Consider the following 19127-nt stretch of genomic DNA (forward strand, 5'->3'; position numbering starts at 1 on the left):
CAACTTCAAATATTAAAGACATTCAGTTCTCTTGTGATTAAAATTAATATTTTTTAATTGAGAAATTTATAAAAATAATATATAAGATGTTTTTATTATTTGCAACATAGGGAGATTAATTATAATGTGATATAGGTAACTTTTTACATTTCGGACTCAATTAAATTTAGAGGAATAAATGTGAGAATTTACTGCCTGCACGGAGATGTTCGAGGAGAGTTTTTGTATACGACTATACCAAACTGTAATCATGCCTTTGTATCTGTCCATCATCAATGGATTCTTCTACTCTAATAAAGTCTCATGTTTGATTGTATGATGATTTATATTTCTAACTAAAAATATCATAAAGACTATCATATTTCCTCTCGATTCGAGTGCCACATTAGATAAATAAATGTACTTTGATAAACATATTAAATTTATTCATTCTTTTAGACCTCCTATATATTTTTTAATTTAAAAAAACTCGAATTTAATGTTTTTCATAAAAGATCTCAATTAAAAAAAATTCATAGAACGTCTTTTTCCGTAAAATGATATTTGCCCTTTGTTATTATCGAAGTCATCAACCTCTTATTTGCATTTCCCTCACGCAAGGAAGAAGGAGACATAAGGCTGTGTAGGCAAAGATAATGATGAAATATGAGGATTTTTCAAAATTAAGATGATATATACAAAAATTTTAAAGTAAATTTTTTTTAGGGAATTTATCAAATTTTTTTAAAAAAAATTTAAATAGAGGACGAATGGGTTACAAGCGATACAATACAAGATGAAGACAACGATGGATTCGACAAAGATAAAAGGTAAAAAAATCTATTTCATACCATCAAGGGTGAAATATATGCAATTTTCAGAGTTGAGATGATTTGTGAAAAATACTCAAAATTAGAAATTTTTTCCATATTAGGAATTCTTTTAAAAACATTAAGATAATTTTATTCTCGTGATAATGATAAAATATAAAAAAAAAATGCAGTTATAAGCAACTAGTGAATTGGGCTAAGCCCATACCTTCGTGATCCGAAAGTCTCAGCCCATTTAGGCCCAATTTATGTCCAAGTTACCGCCAACAAGGAGCTCAGATAAGCGTACCAAAGATCCGTCCCCGGTCGGTTCTCATCAGACGCGGCGCTCTCACAAGCCTGACTCAAGAAAAGGGGGCCACTTGTGAGGTCATCGGGACCACTCATCGTAAAGTAAATGCGTTATATTAAACTCTGAACACTAATCCCATAAGCACGAGCAGAGGATCACCTGCCATCATCACAAGAACGGGGGAGATCATGCTGGGGAACCGGGACATCGATTACGGAGAGAGACGACAGCCATCGCCCCCCGCCCTACGGCGGCACGGCCTGGTTGGTCGGTTGGTTCACCGTTCACCGCAAATGGAACTGCCCACGCGTGCTCCGTAGGCCTCGCTGTCCCTCCCCCCACACACACTCCTATTAACTCTCCCCCTCACCCGCTGCAGACCGCATGATGATAACACCGCACCCAAATGATGGCCTGCCCCCGGCCACCATCACATGTACCCGAATGCCGTAGCAAATAGGAATCGCCACCATCTCCCGCCCTCCCTCTGCAGTTCCCCGAGTCCTCGAACGGGCCCCTGGGATCCGACGGCTTCCTTCCCCTCCTCCAACGATCCGACGACAGGAACGAGCGGAACGGGAGAGAGAGGAAGGCAAAAAGGCGTCCACTTCAAATGCTTCGGCATCGGATGGAGGAGCATCACGCGCAATCAAGACGAAGCGGGCGAGCGCACGCAGACGCACATCCACCCACCCTGCCTCCACGCCTCATCGATTGCTCTGCCTCCGTCTTAATGAAAGCGCAGGAAGGAGATCATGGCTTTGGAACCTCCCATCATTAGCTACCTCGAAAGGAAGAAGAAAGAGACAGAGACGTCGAGATATATATAGAGGGGAGCAGTAAGAAGGGGGCTTCACAGTCCAAGCCACCGACCCAATCCATATAGGCCTCGTAGGGCATCGAACTCCCCTCCCCTGTCTCTGGCTACTCCTGCTTCTGGTACTCGTGATCTCAGCTGGATCTCGTTGGTTTGCATTGACCCGTGCAGAAATCACCCCGTGAGTCTCCCTCTATATCTTATCTCTTTTGGCCGCGTGGGATTTGCTTCTCTCGCGTCCTCTTCGGGCTTCTTAGATTGAGCTTGCTGCATGCGTGGGTTGGTTTCCTTCTCTATCCCGTGGTGGTTTATATTGTGCTTAGCAGCTGAGCTGCTGCTTGCATTAATCGTTCGTCTGCAGGACCTGAGGATTCGAGATCAAGCCTGCAAGCATGCCGTGGGCGTCGGCGGCTGCTGACTTCTACGGGGAGTGCGTTCCCTTGGTCGTCTGCTTTGGTGTCATCGTGTGAAGGTCTCTGTCCATTCTTCTCTGCATCATCCTGCTGATTCTTTGTGCCCTCCTGTTAAAAGCATAAAGAGTTTGTGCTGATCTGGTGAATTCTCGACAGCTGAGCTGGGATACTCGAGGGAGGATCGCTGTTCCCGGGAGAAAATTGGGAATGCACATTGAAGTCAATCTGAAGGGACACCAAACAGCAACCAAGGTTTCGGAGATCATAATGAGCGTGAGGATCATTGCTTATTCTCAATTGCTGCAAGTTTGTCAGGTAGTCTCCATGACAAACCTTTCGTGGTGGTGAATTCATGTTCGATAATCTTCTACTGAAAGCAGATTGCCACAGTGCCATTAATCCCTTTCTTTGGGATGTGGCAGGCTGAGTACTTCCGCCAGTTGCTTAAGCCTGTTACGTAGGTGGAAAGCTTAGCGTCGAAAGCAAGTCGGATCTGCAGTCTGCTTCTGTGTTCTTGTTTCTTGTTCTGTCACAAGGCTCTCATCGAGGAAGAGCTAATCAGATAAGCGTTCGGTCCTCGAGCGTCATTCCCTGCTCATCGTCATCGGTTCGTTCCCACTGACGGCGAGGCGCAATGCAGAGGAACCCAAGATATTTTGCTGGGAAGGCTCCGCCTGAGGACGCGTATGATGTGAGCGGCTATGGCTTCGACTCCACTGTCGCAGGGCACGAGCATCATCATGACTTCCCTTCTCCGCTGAACAACATCGAGTTCCAGCCATCTGAAACCTGCCCCAGGAACTTTGTCATCTTTGACCAGACATGCCACAGGAGCCGGGTCATGTTCCATCCTTCCCTGGCCCACAAGTTGGGCTCTCCGGGGCTCGATGTCCATGGAAGCCATGCCTACGAGGCTGGCAAAAGCGCGTACAGAGACGATGACGAGGACGCCGAAGATATCGATGCGTTGCTGAGTTCCGAAGAAGGCGAAGACGATGATGTAGTCAGCACCGGGAGGACGCCGGGCAGCTGGGGAAGCAGCTCGCCGGATACTGCATGCTCGTCGCGACCCAAGTCCGCTTCCTCCAAGAAACAAGTCTCCGGCAACGTCGGCAGTAGTAGCCACAAAAGGGAGAAAATGAAGAAGATGGTCAAGACACTCAAGGGCATCATTCCCTGCGGTGATCGCATGGATACTCCTGCTGTTCTCGACGAGGCTGTCAAGTATCTGAAGTCTCTCAAAGTTGAAGTGAAGAAGCTCGGGATGAAGCACCTCGACCACTGAAAGATTGATGGCAACGATCGACGGAGATGAGTTCAGGTTTTGGTTTTGGTTCTGTTGTAGGCCATTGTTTGGTGGAAGCATTTGCGGATGTTTGATGTGGCATTACAGATCCACGCTTTAGTTCTAAGGACCACTCTGTTTGAAGATATCTTCTCGTCATGCTGGTGGTAATCTTGAGAGAACACTCGGCTAACAAAATCTCGGTGAGAACGACGCAAATGACCGTAACATGTTTCGTGCACGCATCATCAGAGCAACTGCGAAACCATTCGGTTCGCATGCTGTCGACCAGCCCACTTCATTCTTCTCCTATGACCACAAGCCATCGTCCCCAACAGCGGCTATATAAGCAGTCCCATGACGGAGGCATAAAGCTCAGCTGCAGAAGCAACAGCGCGATGGCGTCCCGAGGAGTGACCGCGATACTAGCGACGATGCTGGTGGTGGCGGCATTGGCCCTCCCGGTCTCGGTGGTGCGCGGCGAAAAGAAAGGCGATACTGGAATGGCGAAGGATTGCTCGGGACGGTGTGATATGTTGCCGGGGATCATCCGATATCTGTGCTGGATCATAGTTTGCGGTGGTCCACCGACTGGAGATCAAGGCCACGGCCCTGGCCGTATGCACTAATGATTCACAGAAGAAGAAGAGGAGACGACGGTACCGATCGTAGGTGTTGTCTCCTTTGTTGCACTGCGACGTTTCCCTGATAAATAAATTGTATTTGGATAAGAAATAATGTTCGGACCAGCCGCTATGAATCTACAAATTATCCCATAAACGGCGTACAATGATATAAGATCGTCTCGATGATCTATTACGATCGATGCTATGGTGTTGATTGTTGTTGGCAATATATATGAGCTAAGACCTGTCCGTGGTAGTTATTCTTGTCCTCCTCTCCTATCGAAATGGAGAACAAAGCGGAAGTGAATTATCAAAGTATTTGCTGGAATTGCTTTTAATTATGTAGTGTTTTCCTCGATCACGGTTTAATCCGTTTTCATTGTAACTTGAGCTGAGTTAACTTAGCTTATTTAGTGTTTCTCTGTTCATCTCTCTCTCACACCTAATTCTACCACATAGAATCAACGAATCGCTAAATCTGTTCGGTTCCGATTCTGATTCCAATCTTATTAACACCTAATTCTACTATAAATCTGAATCAATCAACAGTTTGTGTCGATTATATGAAATGCTTCATGCACGTATCACCATTATGGACAAAGAACTAAAATTAAAGAGGTGGAAGAAGAAGAAGAGATGCACCCAGCAGCTGGTTCTACTAGGATTTCGATGAGGGATGGGGTTGGGAGACGGCATACAAGGACCTCAGTTGCCTGTCTATGAGCTTGCTATGGCTGAGAGCCAGTTGTAGCTCCATATCATCCGACCACCATTGCTGAAGTCCATGAGCTTCCAGGAACCTCTGAGGCCCCTTCGATGCCACAAACAACTTCGCCGCCGCATCCCCATTGCGAGGAATTGGCTTCACCGCATCTGGACTGCCGTTTGCACCGACACCGGCGGTGTCGTTGTAGTAGCAGCAAATGTAGTCGCTGTTGTTCACGTACAGATTCGGCACCCATCTCTTGGCTTCTGCGGACGACCCATTCGTTTCCGAAGCCTTGGCTTCCTCTGCGGCAGCCGCGACCTCACCGCTACGAGCCACAACTTTCATTCTCCTCACCACGGAGCTCGCCTTCTCGCCTATGATCCTTAGGCTCATGACCAGCGAGACCGAGGGAGGGTTGAACAGGTGGCAGTCGACGAACACGCCTTGCATCGCCGATGCCTTGCCGATCTGGAGAGCAAAGCCAGCTCCCAAGGAATGCCCGCCAATGCACACGTTGGTGCTGCCGAAGCGGGCGACGGCCGACTGGAGCGCTTCGAGTGCTCCCGCGAATCTGACGGAGCCCTTCAAGCTCTCCCGTGCAAGGAAGCGGAGATCGTCTTGCAAGTCCCTCCGTATCGTAGGGCTCTTCAGCAACGTCCCACGGAGCGCCAGAACGGCCTTGGGAGCACCCCTCGGCCGCACCGGTACCAGATCGGCCATGGCGGCAGATCGGTCCCATTCCAGAATCGCGCCGTAGATGGAGCCATCCCTTTCGTCGATCAGAGTCCGTGTTAGCTTGTACTTGAATGGTTTCCACCAGTTTGGAGCGAGGCCATTCTCCTCTGTCCTCTTGTCTTGTCTGTCCAATTCTAACAGGTACGCGGCCTGAATGAAGCAAGCGATCACCATTCTCTTGTAGTTCGGGTCCCTCCTGCAAAAGCCACGCCGGGATCAAGTTAAAAGCATTGCAAGCACCACAGAAAAAGCCTCCGTGAGGAAGAGAAGCGTACCAGCTGGAGCGGATTAGATCTCTCCAATTGGGGCAGGGTAGATTGCGAGGACCCGACTCAAGGAAATCGTACGGATGCCGGGCCACCCCAGCCGCATCTCCGTCCCTTCCTCCTCTGCTATCTTCTTCTACAGAGCTCTTCGCCATGAGCTGAACCACCATTGTCACCTCCGCTTCGCCTCCCTGCGACTATCCTCAACGCTATTTCTTCTTGTTTATTGGCGAGGAAAGGAGGCGAAGCGGGTGGATAAACTAGCGAAAGCAACAGCCCAAAGAGCGATGCATATGTATATGAGCTCGAAACGAATGGCAGCGTGCTCTCTCTCTCCCTCTCTCTTCTCCGCGTCGTGCTCGTGAGGCCCCTTGGAATCGACGGATGGCGGAAACGCGACGAGTCTTCTTACTCGCGAGCCCCGCGCTCTTGAAGAACGGCCGCCTGACTTGTTCCACCTCGTAGGACTTCTGCTTCGAAGCTGGCTGAGCCAGCCCTGAAGAGAATCAGGGGCGAACGAGACGCCACCCGACTAGTGGGCCCACAGGCGCGTGAAGTCCAGCAGGGAAACACGTCGGCCAGACGACTTCCAATGGTGATTCAGTTGCCCCCAGTCAGTCCAGTCAACGGTGCGGTGTCGGCGAGCGGGTCTGCGTCTGCGCAACTCGAACGGAAGGCGGCAGAACCTTCGGGTGAGGCGACGAAACTTCGGGATGGAGCTACGTGTCGGCAGGACCCCCGGATGAGGCTGTACTAAATCTCGGTGCCTAACGAGTAAACCGGAAGAACACTGTGCTATATTTGATTAGCTGTAACATGTTCGATCCACCAGATGAGGTTGGACGAATCCCATTCAAGAGAAAAGAACGACAGAGAAATCACGGATCGACATCCACTAATACAAAAGTACGTCTTCTTCAAGTCATCGTTAGTGGGAGTCGGTGTTGGCGGAGCCGGCGCTCTCCGCAGGACGTTGACTCTGTATCTCCGGTTTACATGTGACGCGGCCATGCAGATTAGCTATGGGATCAAAGTCATCGAAGTGTGGTACGAATGGACTTCATCAGCAAAGTAACCCATCTTTTTCTTTTCTATTTATTTCCCGCTATCTTCTTTTCCCCGTTTGTTATCGCTGACCAGCGTAGGAAGTGGTAATCTAAGCTGCATTAGCGACAAAGATGCTGGAAGTGATTGGTTTATGCAAGTAACTCAATACACTTGATTGCTAGTTTCGGACTTGAATTATAAACATTATCTATCGTGTTAGTCTACACGGGCTGATTTCTACCTGAAGTTGTGGAGATTTCCAGAAAACCACAACTCTAGTATGACTTTTCCCATGGTTTGACAAGACTATACTTGTTGGTGAACTCGTTCGTTGTGATTGAGGAGTCAGGTTTGGTCAACGGGTTGATGTTCGGAGTTCTTGGTCGATCGGAAGAGGTGTTGGAGCTGGCTGGATCGAGGGTCAGGCTGTCGACGTCATCTTTTGGGAAGGTGTCTCTCGGTTGGTTGGCAAAAGTGCTGAAGTTGTATCAGGAGGTCGAGATAGTGATGTCGTCTTCTGGCAAGGCGTTTCTTGGTCGAGATGGTCATGCCTTCAGGAGTGGCCGAGCTCCTGCACAAAGGCTCTCGTCAGGGGTTTCCGATTTTGGCCTCTCGTAGTTTAAGTTAGTGATCGTTTTTTTCTCCCTTTTCTCTATCTCTTAGCTAGATGTCGGTCAAAGGCTTTTATACTGTTGAGCGAGGATCGATCGTATGTGAATTTAACGTGACAGTCGATCCCTTGAGTGACGAGATGGTACCGTTGTGTGGTCGCTGCCTGGTGTGCACGAAATGGCGCCATACGATGCCGTCCCAAGCTTTTCGGGACGGGACTCGCCGAGGGAGTGCCTCCCTGTATGGTCCCGGCTTTGTGCAAGGAAGCACCCCTCAAGCTTGACGTAATTGGAATCCAAAATATGCTTTATCAATACCATTGATGTTTAAGCAAATGTTGTCTAAAGAAGCAAGTTTAAGCTTAAAAAAAAAAAAAAAAAAAAGGAGTAGAATACGTGAGATATGGAGGTCTATCGGCAGAACAGAGATTCTGAACTGTTGTCCTATCTGAAGTCTGTCAATATTTACCAGTAGAGAAAGTAATGCAAGGACAAATCTCATGACCGATGAAAGCAAAACAATGGCGGAATCTTGGATTTCCCTTCTTACATTTATGGTGAGGGAACTGAAGACTGTATCCTTACAGATTATAACTCTGTGTGATGAGTAACGGAGCACCGACCTACGTAGATACAGAACCAGGCCAAAAGTGAAAAGCAAGAAGAAGAAGAAGGAAAAGGAAGGTGACAAAAATGGCTTTGCTGTAATGTTGAGCTCCCTACCTTTCCTTTAGGGGCAAAAAGCTGTGACCAAAGCTCAATACACTTACACACCTACTGAAATTTTCCTTTTGTTTCTGTTCCTTGGAATGCCGTCGGGAACCTGGTGGCTTCTGGCTCTACATCTCGGCGCATCTCCTCGGCGTGAATCCCAGCCGGGAATTCTTCATGTCGTACGAAATGTGGAAATTCTGCTGCTGGTAATTGCCCAGTATCGACAGCGCCGACTGCGGCGTCGCCAGGATCGCCAGGCACATGATCTCCTCCGCATCCAGCCTGATGAAGTAGTTCTCCTTCGGGAAGTTCCAGACCGCGCCGTCTCCGAACTTGATCGCGAATTCCGGCAGCTCCACCTTCGACACTCCAGACACGTTGTAACAAGGATTCAGCATTGTGAAGTCTACTGCCAATGGGTACTTAACCTTCTTGACGAAGGCTTCTCTAATCTTCCGATAGGCCGGGTCGGGGAAGTAGCTCAGCGTCGTGCCGGAGTCGATGATAGTCCCTCCGCTGCCGTCCTTCGCCAGCTCCCACGTCGCTGATGGTATCTGCAATGCCTCGCCGCCAACCTTGATTGACTCAATCTGGACATAGTAGAAGGTGTCGATGGGGTTCTCTTTCCCGGCCACGAAGGTGGTGTAGTTCATCTCCGGGTCGCCGAGCAGCCGCTGGTCCTCGCCGAAGATGAGCTTGCTGCTGACGCTGAGGTCGCTGTTGCGGTCGACGAGGCAGTAGGAGAAGGTGTGGCCGTAGAGCGAGCGGAGCTGGGAGGAGAAGGAGAGCGGCCCGCGGCCGAGGCCCAAGAGGCCGGCGGCGCCGTGGAACATCCCGCGGTTCCAGTGCCCGCACCCGAAGATGACGTCGTTCACGCGGCGGAACTCGGCGCCGCTCCCGTCTGGTGCGGTGAGGTTCACGGTAAAGGTCTCCAGGGCGAGGTCGCCTGTCGTGTTGGAGCGGTCGCCGTACCAGTAGAAATAGGGGCAGGCCTGGTCGCGGCCGCCATCGGCGGCGGCGGTGCGGCAGGGCTGGGGCGGGCCAGGCGACAAGACGAGGCCGCAGCGGGGGTCGGAGCAGCTGACGTTGCGGAAGGAGGAAGATTCGACGGGATCGTAGACGGGACCGTGCTGCTCGAAGCAGTCATGGCAGGGGAGGCACTGGATCCAATTCAAATCGCTTCCCGTGTCGAGGATGAGGGAGAAGTGGCGCGACGGCGTACCGACGAAGACGTCGATGAAGTACTCGCCGGAGTTCAGGGTGGCGCCGGATTTGACACTGGCCATCAGCCGCCCGGCCAGCTCCGGCGGCGTCGCCATGGCCGCCTTTTGGCTCATCTCCGGAACGACCGGGTGGCGATCAGCCGCGGCGGCGCGGCGGGAGATGGCGTTTTGGTTCTTCCTTTCGGTGATCCTCCTAAAGAGAGTCTCGATTCTGAGGACGTCCCTATAGGTCGAATGCTCCAATGACTCCTTCTTGGTCCTGTCGGCCGCCGCTGCGTCCCTCGTGGACCGATGCTTAAGTTGGAGCCTCAAGGCCGGTGCCGCGCCATCCTTCGCACCTTCGTCGTCTTCCACCCCTCTCTCCATAGCGCCATTTAATGGCCTGTGTCTATCTTTGCTCGGCGATCCGGCGGAAGAGCCGGCCGCGTCGAGCTGGTGGTCGCAGCTGGGCTCCCCGGAGGAGGTGATGGCCTCCAAGCTCAAGTGGGTGGGCAATTCGATCCCGCGAAGCCGAGATCGATGTGTCGCTGAAGAGCTCCAGTTGTAGACAGAAACCGACGAACGAACAGGTCGGAGAAGACAGCAGCAGAACAGGAGGGGAAGCCAAACAAGGATTGCTTTGGAGGAAAACATCTTCGGAGCTCGACCTTCATGAACTCAATAATAAGCAGAATAGAAGGATGAGGAGACAAGCGACTAAAGAAGACGAAGACGGAGTTGGCAGTGGCAGGAGGCCTCTTTTTCTGCCGCCTGCGTGACCGAGAAGACCCCCCAGCTTTGAAGGCTGAGACGCGGTTCCGTAGACGTCTCAGACCGCTGTATTCATCATACTATATCTTAGTCTACAGTAGTTCATGGTTTGCCGTCGGTGTTTGAATCATTGTGCTTGTTCACTTGGTCATGGCTTGCTAATGGCTTCCTTACCACTCGTCCATCGATCATGTTGGACCATCGTGCTTCGTGTTCCTTAACAAAAATAGACCAGTGCTGCTTGTACTAACTACAGAAGGGCTCTGAAATGAGGCGGCCGTCATTAATTGGCGCACCAATCGGTCTTGCTCGAGTACATGGTTGTTCGAAAGGATTGGTGTGTGAAGAGAGTCAAGACGGGGCAAATGGTCAAAATGTCGGGCTACCTGCAACAGCTACTTCTTCTCCGCGTCATGACGTCCGGTGGACCCACCTCCAAATAAGACGAGATTGTCCGCTGAATTTTCAAGGTGACACATGACAGGAAACACACATATGGAGTGTTGGACCAATCAGCTCTCTTTCATGTGTGTAACGATATTAAAGAAAAATATATGCAGGAGGAGGAGAAATCACAAGTCTAATTATATATATATATATATATATATATATATATATATATATATATATATATATATATAACTAATAAAATGATACCGCAACAAAATGTTCGTTAGGCCGTCATAACACCACACGTCGCCTCACCGACAGAGGCCCGTGTCGGCTGCCGTTACGGTGGAACACGAGGGTGATGCCTGTTCTCCGATAACCAGCAAGAAACGTTCTTTGCCGAATCCAATCACACACTTTTTTATTCGTGATATCCATAACGAATCATACAAAAGATATTTTGTTTATTGTTTAGAGGTCGATGTCAATTTGATATCAATTCATGTCTAATTTTTTGGGAAAAAACATTGGTAAATGATCGCTCTATTAGATAAGTCAACCCTCTAACAGCAGCTTCATCGATCTGACACCAAAGATTTGGAGGCGAAAAGAAGCCATGCCGACGAACTCTGTGACTTGCATGGATCAAACTGGTGCCAGGATGAATCGATTCCAGCGAGGCAAAATGGGTTTGGTCAATTGCTTGTTGTTGACGGTCACGTTATGAGTTGCACCTACTCTGGATGATGAACCTATTCGTTGGCTTCTCTGTTTGGCTCCACGTGGAAACCAGATCAGTAAATTCAAGCCAACTAAATCAGTCATTTGACTTTACGACTTCTCGGACCCTGTCACGTCACGAGCCCCCTCAGTCAAGCATCCTCCTCCTCCTTCTCATCATTCTCGTAAGAACAAAGCATGGCAGACAAATGATGGTTGGAGAGACAACGGCAGATGGCTGCATCTACGGTGATGCATGGACCTTTGGGAGAGATGTAGTTGGGCCAGATATTTGCGTACGAGCATACAAGACAAGTCGGCCCAACTCGACCCGTCGACAACGTAGTTATGGTTGGGACCCACACCTGACAGCGATGACACCACGCGTCGCCTTCGACTTCGCTGGACGATCCCACAGCTCGTATCGACGGGGAGACGGCAACCGTGAGCAGGATGTGTGGGTCCCGCACGGCCTCTGCAACCATCGCCCGGGTAATCCTTCGAGCAGGAAAGAAGGGTTGGTTCAGCTGCCTCTCGCGCCGCATTGAAGTCTCCATGGAGGTCGGACGACCGACTTGCCCGTCCCGTCCGGGCTTAGCTGGCTCACCCGTCTGGCTTGTCGTGATCACTCCCGTCGGGTCCCACCACTTCTTCGAGTCTGGCTCTCATAAAACTGCAGGTAGCTTGGTGAGTAACGAGCGACAGGGTGTCGAAAGCATAGTAAGTGCTCCTTGACGTCATGAAACGAGGCGGAGGGTAAAGCCTTAATGACATCGGTGGGAAGAAGAGTGAGACGAAGCAACCCAAGAAAAGGGAGCGGAGAAGGCGAAAAGGGGGGACAAGGAAGAAAAGGGCGAAAAGATGAGCGAAGAGGAGGGCAAGAGCAAGGGGCAGTACGGCACCTTCTCGGGCGCACACGACTACGCCCAACCCGCCATCGGCTTCCCCCAGCCGGTGCCGCCGCCGGGCCTCACCGCTGCCCACCCTCCACCTCCACCACCGCCGCAGCAGTCTGGGCCCCCCTATTACGCCCACGGCTACCAGGCCGTCCCCGGTGTGCTACCCTCCTCCACTGATTCCCGTAGATTTGCTCACTTCACTTCGTCTGTCGTCGTTAGTTGGGTCTTGGATCTTTCGTCGTCCCATCTCGTTTTTTGGGTAGTATGCAACTTTGATGCATGATTAATAACGATTTCTTTGAGTATTGTTGGGTTGTCTGTCCGGCACAAGTCACTTTCGAAGTGGTCGAGGGAATTCATAGCGGCACAGAGGGTTGAAAGATAAGATAGGGGCTTAGTTTGATCGAAATTAGGGCAAGAGGACAGGTCAAATGGGATCTGAATGGTTTCTTTGTTTTCTATATAACGCCGATTCTTGTTATCTTCAACGATCGGGAGGATGGGTTCTTCGTTCAATTAGAAATAGCCCATGGGGCTTTTGTAACAGTCTGAATTACATGAATGTGATCCGCTTTCTCTTCTTCTCCTTTGTGTATTTGCATGATCTTGCTACGAGATCTTTGCTAAAATTTTCGCATCTGTAACTCCTCGTTGGTTTCTTGAGTCTTATTCCGTATGTAATATGCGGCTTCTTCTTTACATGATTATTTATTGCATATAGCTCTTTTTTTGTAGGTTATCTTGCTACCAAATACCTGTAAAATTTTTTGCATCTGTAACTCCTCGATGGTTTCTTGAGTCGTATTGCATATATAATATGTGGCTTCTACTTCTTCTTCTTTCATGAATAGCTATTGCATCTGACTTCTTTTGTAGATTATCTTGAGCCTTATTCCATATGGAATATGCCGCTTCTTCATCTTCTTTTCGTGATTGATTATCTCAACTAGTTCTTTTTGTAGATTATCTTGCTACCAGATCTTTGTAAATCTTTTGCATCGGAAACTCCTCACTGGTTTCTTGAGTCGTATTGCATATCCATGAGTAGTTACCGCATCTAGCTTCTTTTGTAGATTATCTTGCTACCAGTTCTTTGTTTATTTTTTCGCATCTGTAACTCCTCGCTGGTTTCTTGATTCTTATTGCATGTAAAATATGTGGTTTCATCTTCTTCTTTCATGACTAGCTATTGTATTTTTTGTGTCTGTAACTCCTTGCTGGTTTCTTGAATCTTATTGCATATATAATACCCCTTGCTGGTTTCTTTGGGTCTTGTTGCATATACACAATCTGCAGCAAAATAGAGGAATAGAGTACTTTCTTGTGGGTGCCAAATTGAGTTACCTTGGTCAGACTAGATACCACCTTTGTGTAAAATATTAATATTAGGATAATAGTTCACAAAGCCAAATGATTTGAGATGTCTTTTCTGTAATCTCTAAAAATAGAATTTTCTTGTTTCTTCAAAATCTAAAGTTTTCTTAATAATAAGTGGTAGGCCTCCATTCATTTAACTATTGTTGACCAGGACGTTTTGTTTTTTTTTCTTTGATACACATACATGGCTCTGAAACACTAAAGATTGTAAGGTTACATGGGTACTGTGGATAGGCATACTAACAAATTATTAACCCTCTGTTTCTGCTGTTATTGTTGGAGTCTTGGAAGCTTGTTATTTGTATAATATTTGGAGAACTAACAGTTAAATGTAGCTGTGATGAATCTTGAAAAGATGCTTGACAAATCTTTAAGGATAGTTAAATAATGAATGTGCCTGTATGGAGGATGCTTAGGTTAGTGTGAACCTGGAAATTCCACTGGTAAAGAAATAATAATTAGCAAAAAGAAATGTTTTCTTGAGAAAAAAGATATGTTGGTTAAGAAACGATATCATTTAGAAAGAACTCTCATGCAGATCTCATAATAAAACCATCTACATTAAGCTTAATGTACACAAGAGGCGTTCAAGGACTGAGAGTGAGAAACCAATAAGGCATATGAAGGACAAAATATGTCTTCTTTTGAAGTTGCTGGTTACTAAAATATGACTAATTATCATTATCATTTTTATTTTTTTATCATTTCAAACTTCATGCACATTTTCAATTTTCTCTATGCACCCAAAGCTTACCTCTCTTGTGCTTTAGGAATAAGAAGCAGAAAAGATAAAAGTTGGGGTGAAGTTTGCAAGCTCTGATTTAGGTTAGAATGTGAGCCTTACAGCACGGAATGACCACTTCTCCCTCTGTCAAACATGTCCCTTGTTTGAAGCTTTTTAGTGATTATCATTCGAAGTGTCACACTTCACTTGTTTGCATGAGAGTTCCTTTGGGTTGATAGTTCATTCATATTCTTTTCGTCTATCCATCTAAAATTCTTGACTTTTTGATAGTGCAAAATTCTAAATTGATGTTGATTATTTGTCACATTTTTTAATGGTTTAGACATTGCCTCTTGAATCGATGTCCACCATGAACTATTTTGGTACATTTGGGAAAGAATTTATTTTATTTGTTTTGCTTATTATATTGAATGTTTTGCCGACATCAGTGATTTAAACTTAGATGTTTTATATAAGTTTAATTGTAGTCATTGCCGATTCAAGATCACCACACTAGGTCATGTAATCTCTTGTCATGCCAGTGTGCTCTATAGCATCTAATGTTTCGTTGTCACCTTCTAGGTTATGCACCTGTTGTTGAAGGAAGACCTTTGAGACTGCCACGTCTTCCTTGCTGTGGCTTGGGCATTGGTTGGCTTTTGTATGTCAAATCTTACTTTTCCCTAAACATGTATATATAGCTGTATCTACATCAACATCTGCACATGTTAATATAAATGTTTTTATGTGTTTACGTAAGTGTGCGCATAAAAACAAATATAAATATATAATATTTATATGCATATACATATACCCTTATATGTATATGCATGAACAGAATCTAAAAATATGTATGCATGAACATGTATGTGTGTTATATGTTCATATATATGCATGAACATGCATATCTGTATAATATATGTACGTAGACCTCTTTTAGTCCTTTAAATATGTTTTATCGGTTCTTAATCTGTTTGGAAGCTAATGATAAGTGCCTTTTTGTTCTTGGAAGGTTCATAATTGGTTTCTTTCTGGCTGCCATCCCATGGTATGTTGGAGCTTTTATTCTACTTTGTGCTAGAATAGACTACAGAGAGAAACCAGGCTTAGTTGCTTGCACAATTGCGGTAAGTGAATTTTTCTCTAAAGACATGGATGTTGTTTTACTATCGTGTTTTTGAACTTCTATATTTTATGAACTGATTTTTGTTTATTATGTTAATTATTTTACACTTCCCACTTTTTTGAACTTTAATTACCAATTAATTGTTGCTTAGTAATTCTGTGTTGGTATGCTCTAAGGCATATTTAATGGTTAAACTATGTCTATTTTTAAAACATTAATTTCTAGCCAATAATATGCAAATGGGCATTATGGTAACAAAATAACTATCATTTTATCTGTTTGAGTCATTTATGAGGATTTCTAATGATCTTGTTATAAGGAGGCACCAGAACTGGATTAAAACACTCCCTCTCCTGGCACCATCACTGCCTTGCCCATTGCTTGTTAGGTCCATCTTTCTCACTTCATTTTGGGCCAACTCCTCTCCACACGTTGTGTTAGGACGAATCTGTTTGTTAGTGTTGGTGCTTAGATCTAGGGAGAGTTACAACTTAATAAGTACTCTGATTTGTACTGTCTTAAATTTGACTGGTTCAAGCAATACATGTGCCACAATCCCATTCATCATTTTTTATCTACATAAGTCAAAGTCCATAGCACTGGCGACGTCTTCGGCATAAATGCAAGGAGGATGCATCGAAACTTGAACAACTGTTTCTTATTCTCCTAATGGGTCAATGCAAAGTCTTTGTAAGGTTGTCTTGCATAAGAATTTTGCATGCAAATCTTTCATTTCCCTTGATAATGAGAGAATCATCTTCTAATTTTGTTTTAGTTTCCATTAAAGCAATGTGCCAGTTAGGTTAAAGTTTCAGAGGCTTATTTTTGTACTTATTATGATGTTTCATAGGTTTGCTATTGTGGTGAAAATTATTGCATATAAATTTTGTAGGTAAAATGTTTTGTGAAACTATCAGAAGTATCATTTAGAAATTTGGATCATATCCATGCCATTGACAATTGTACCATAGACAGCCACAAACTTGATTTATCGTGCACGTCTCTCTCTCACGCACAATTATCTACCTCATACATGTATCATGCATATATTTTTCATCTACCTCATACAATAAAAGTCATAGACTTCCTTTTGCCACTTCCTCCATATCATGTTGTAAACCATTTTAAATTATTTATACTGATGTTTGGGGCCCTGCTCCCGTCACTTCTTTTGATAAATTTAGATTTTATGTTATTTTTATAGACTATTTTACTAAGTACACATGGATATACCCTCTTCGTCATAAATCAGAAGTTTCAACAATCTTCACTAACTTTAAAAAGCTGGTTGTAAACTTCTTTCAGTCTACAATTAAAACGGTCTACAACTGAAGCTGAATATCGTGCTATTGTTATCGTTGCTGCTGAACTCAATTGAGTCACAAACCTCCTCAAGGAACTCAAAGTCAGCTTTACCCATACTCCTACAATATATTGTGACAATGTTGGAGCTATCTACTTATGTGTCAATCCAGTGTTCCACTCACGCATGAAACACATTGCCATCGACTTTCACTTCATACGAGATCAAGTTGTCAGACATCAACTTCGTGTCTCTCATGTCCATACGATTGATCAACTAGCAGACTCACTCACGAAGCCTCTAGCCCGCAAACTATTTTTGTTGCATCGGTCCAAGATTGGTATCCTTGACAGGAGCTCGATCTTGCCGAGGCATGATAACCGAGAGATTTCTTCAGTTGCATAGCAGATGAGATTTCCTTAATTACATGAGGAAATCTCTCTGCTCAGTTAAAGAAATCTTCTATTTCATCATGTATAAATATACTTAATGTTATACTAATTGGAATGCTCTTTTCTCTTTATCTTTACAATTTCGTTCTTCATTCTCTCATTTTATCAGTAATAACTATCGAGCACATGAATGAATAATGATTAATAATGTTCATGAATAGGATATGATGAAGTTTTGCTTGTGGATGGTGAGGCTAAATAAGCATTAAATAACAAAAATAATGGGGCAGTTGTAGATAAATTATACTAAGAATAAAAGGTTAGCGGCATTTCATGATATACACAATTGAAGAATGGTGAACATAGCACTTGTAGAATTTGTTTCACTTGATTTGAAAGAAGCACACTAGTCCATCAAGGTGATGGAAGATTCGGAGAGAGTGGGAGCATAATGTAAGTTCTCTAAATGGAGAAAGCATGTAGTGGCAAGTTAGAACGGTTAGCTCTTGGGTTTCATCTTATACAAGAGTGATGAAATGATCTTTTATTTTTTGTTGTCTTTGCTTTATTGGTCTAGTTCTAGGAACCTGGATGAATCAGAATGTGGATAAATGTGTCCTATCTTGTCATTGATTAGGCTGTGGACGATGGTTAATCATTTTGATCTTTGTGCTCTTAATGGAGCAGTACTTGTTAATGGACATTTAGCATGTCTTTGTATTATACTAGGAATACCTACCCGATTTTCTTAAACAATTTTTAAGCGCTTCTAGCTTTCTGATGAGCGTTGATGTGTTCAATGAGCAGGCAGTTCTTGCTGCGATTGCTGTTATTATTGGGGCAACGAAGGGAGCTGATGTGTGGTGATCGTCGTTATGTTGTGTGTATTAATTAATACTTCCGACTCTACATGAAAGCTTGTGGATTCTCATGTGAGCTTGTAATATGTGTGTATAAAGTCGTACTTTCTCGAGTGGTTCTAAATAAATTCTTGATTTATTTATGAAAAAACACTATATGTATTGATTCTTATCGGCACCCATTTACTTGAATCCCCAAATAGATCCGTCGGGGAGGTGGGTGCGCTATTTTTATTTCTTGTAGTTAGTTGTTTGGACTAATTCGAACTTCATACGGTTAGTTGTTATGATTAACTTGTGGATCAAGTTTTTATTGAAGCACATCAGCACAGGAGCCATTCGTCTGCAGGAAACAGTCATACTTGTGAATTTATATACGTATACATTTACAAACATTATCAATTACAATATACATTTATAACAAAATTATCTTACTGAATTTATGAATTAATATTATCTTTATTACATGATAAAGAAGGGTGATTGAATGAAGATGTGAAGCTTAGAACGTTTAATGCGTTTAACTGTTCCAAAATGCAAGCTAATCTAGAGACAACGCTACGAGTACTGTATATAAGAAAAGATGAAGGAGACAAACATTCAGTACATAAAATACAAACTGCATTAAATAACCAAGATTTGATTCACTTATCAATAAGGGATGAAAACTATAAATTATTATTATAGGCAAAAACAAAATTTACTGTCTAGTTAATATTAAAATAAGTTTGTTGCTTGTAATTTTTTTTATTATCGAATTACGTTTTACATCTTGCGTCACAGGGGACATTGGTGCTTTATGCACTACATAATGCCCTTTGTTAAATAAAGCACAAACTTGTAAAGATGAGCGCAAACCACATGTTAGAAGTCGTCCAACATGTAGACACACACAACAGTATCTGACATATAACCAAATTCTCTCTCTAACAAAGCTTAACAACAAAATAGGGTGAGATCACTAACGGAACATATGACAAATGTATTCCAACTCATCATCATGGTTCATCAATGGAACATATAGCATCATAAAATGGAT

At 44.9% G+C, this 19127-nt stretch overlaps 4 protein-coding genes across 6 annotated transcripts; 2 read left to right on the plus strand and 2 right to left on the minus strand.

The window, feature by feature from the left end:
• The first annotated feature begins 1314 nt into the window (after window positions 1-1314).
• LOC135676253 (transcription factor bHLH144-like) lies at window positions 1315-3762 on the plus strand. Of its 2 annotated transcripts, none has more exons than XM_065187214.1 (4): window positions 1315-2197; window positions 2280-2390; window positions 2488-2646; window positions 2754-3762. In XM_065187214.1, the coding sequence occupies exon 4, from the start codon at window positions 2966-2968 to the stop codon at window positions 3614-3616; it is 651 nt and encodes a 216-aa protein (XP_065043286.1). In that variant the 5' UTR covers window positions 1315-2197; window positions 2280-2390; window positions 2488-2646; window positions 2754-2965; the 3' UTR covers window positions 3617-3762. The 2 variants fall into 2 exon arrangements, with proteins under 2 accessions (XP_065043286.1, XP_065043285.1); XM_065187213.1 differs by having other exon boundaries at window positions 1315-2099.
• A 149-nt stretch (window positions 3763-3911) lies between these two features.
• On the minus strand, window positions 3912-6498 carry LOC135676252 (GDSL esterase/lipase At4g10955-like). 2 transcript variants are annotated; one of them, XM_065187212.1, is made up of 3 exons: window positions 5962-6498; window positions 4885-5882; window positions 3912-4321 (listed from the first exon to the last, which is right to left on the minus strand). In XM_065187212.1, exons 1-2 carry the CDS (start codon window positions 6120-6122, stop codon window positions 4901-4903), a joined length of 1143 nt encoding a protein of 380 aa, XP_065043284.1. In that variant the 5' UTR covers window positions 6123-6498; the 3' UTR covers window positions 3912-4321; window positions 4885-4900. The 2 variants fall into 2 exon arrangements, with proteins under 2 accessions (XP_065043284.1, XP_065043283.1); XM_065187211.1 differs by lacking the exon at window positions 3912-4321 and having other exon boundaries at window positions 4777-5882.
• Window positions 6499-8132: 1634 nt separating this feature from the next.
• On the minus strand, window positions 8133-10452 carry LOC103987748 (aspartyl protease family protein 2-like). Its single transcript, XM_009406137.3, has one exon. The coding sequence runs from the start codon at window positions 10178-10180 to the stop codon at window positions 8450-8452; it is 1731 nt and encodes a 576-aa protein (XP_009404412.2). The 5' UTR covers window positions 10181-10452; the 3' UTR covers window positions 8133-8449.
• A 1715-nt stretch (window positions 10453-12167) lies between these two features.
• LOC135676254 (large ribosomal subunit protein eL20z-like) lies at window positions 12168-18382 on the plus strand. Its single transcript, XM_065187215.1, has 4 exons — window positions 12168-12461; window positions 14990-15068; window positions 15420-15534; window positions 18036-18382. The coding sequence occupies exons 1-4, from the start codon at window positions 12269-12271 to the stop codon at window positions 18093-18095; spliced, it is 447 nt and encodes a 148-aa protein (XP_065043287.1). The 5' UTR covers window positions 12168-12268; the 3' UTR covers window positions 18096-18382.
• Window positions 18383-19127: the final 745 nt, after the last annotated feature.

The sequence above is a fragment of the Musa acuminata genome, chromosome BXJ1-6 (assembly GCF_036884655.1).
Source record: "Musa acuminata AAA Group cultivar baxijiao chromosome BXJ1-6, Cavendish_Baxijiao_AAA, whole genome shotgun sequence".
NCBI lineage: Eukaryota > Viridiplantae > Streptophyta > Magnoliopsida > Zingiberales > Musaceae > Musa > Musa acuminata.

What these genes read in the sequence shown, in the direction of transcription:
- LOC103987748 (XM_009406137.3), bottom strand. Translation starts at nt 10,180, where the DNA reads ATGTTTTCCTCCAAAGCAATCCTTGTTTGGCTTCCCCTCCTGTTCTGC.
- LOC135676253 (XM_065187214.1), top strand. Translation starts at nt 2,966, where the DNA reads ATGCAGAGGAACCCAAGATATTTTGCTGGGAAGGCTCCGCCTGAGGAC.
- LOC135676254 (XM_065187215.1), top strand. Translation starts at nt 12,269, where the DNA reads ATGAGCGAAGAGGAGGGCAAGAGCAAGGGGCAGTACGGCACCTTCTCG. An exon ending in CGGCTACCAGGCCGTCCCCG is followed by an intron (nt 12,462 to 14,989) that starts GTGTGCTACCCT and finishes GTCACCTTCTAG; the next exon opens with GTTATGCACCTGTTGTTGAA. An exon ending in TTGGGCATTGGTTGGCTTTT is followed by an intron (nt 15,069 to 15,419) that starts GTATGTCAAATC and finishes TGTTCTTGGAAG; the next exon opens with GTTCATAATTGGTTTCTTTC.
- LOC135676252 (XM_065187212.1), bottom strand. Translation starts at nt 6,122, where the DNA reads ATGGTGGTTCAGCTCATGGCGAAGAGCTCTGTAGAAGAAGATAGCAGA. An exon ending in GATCTAATCCGCTCCAGCTG is followed by an intron (nt 5,883 to 5,961) that starts GTACGCTTCTCT and finishes TGGCTTTTGCAG; the next exon opens with GAGGGACCCGAACTACAAGA.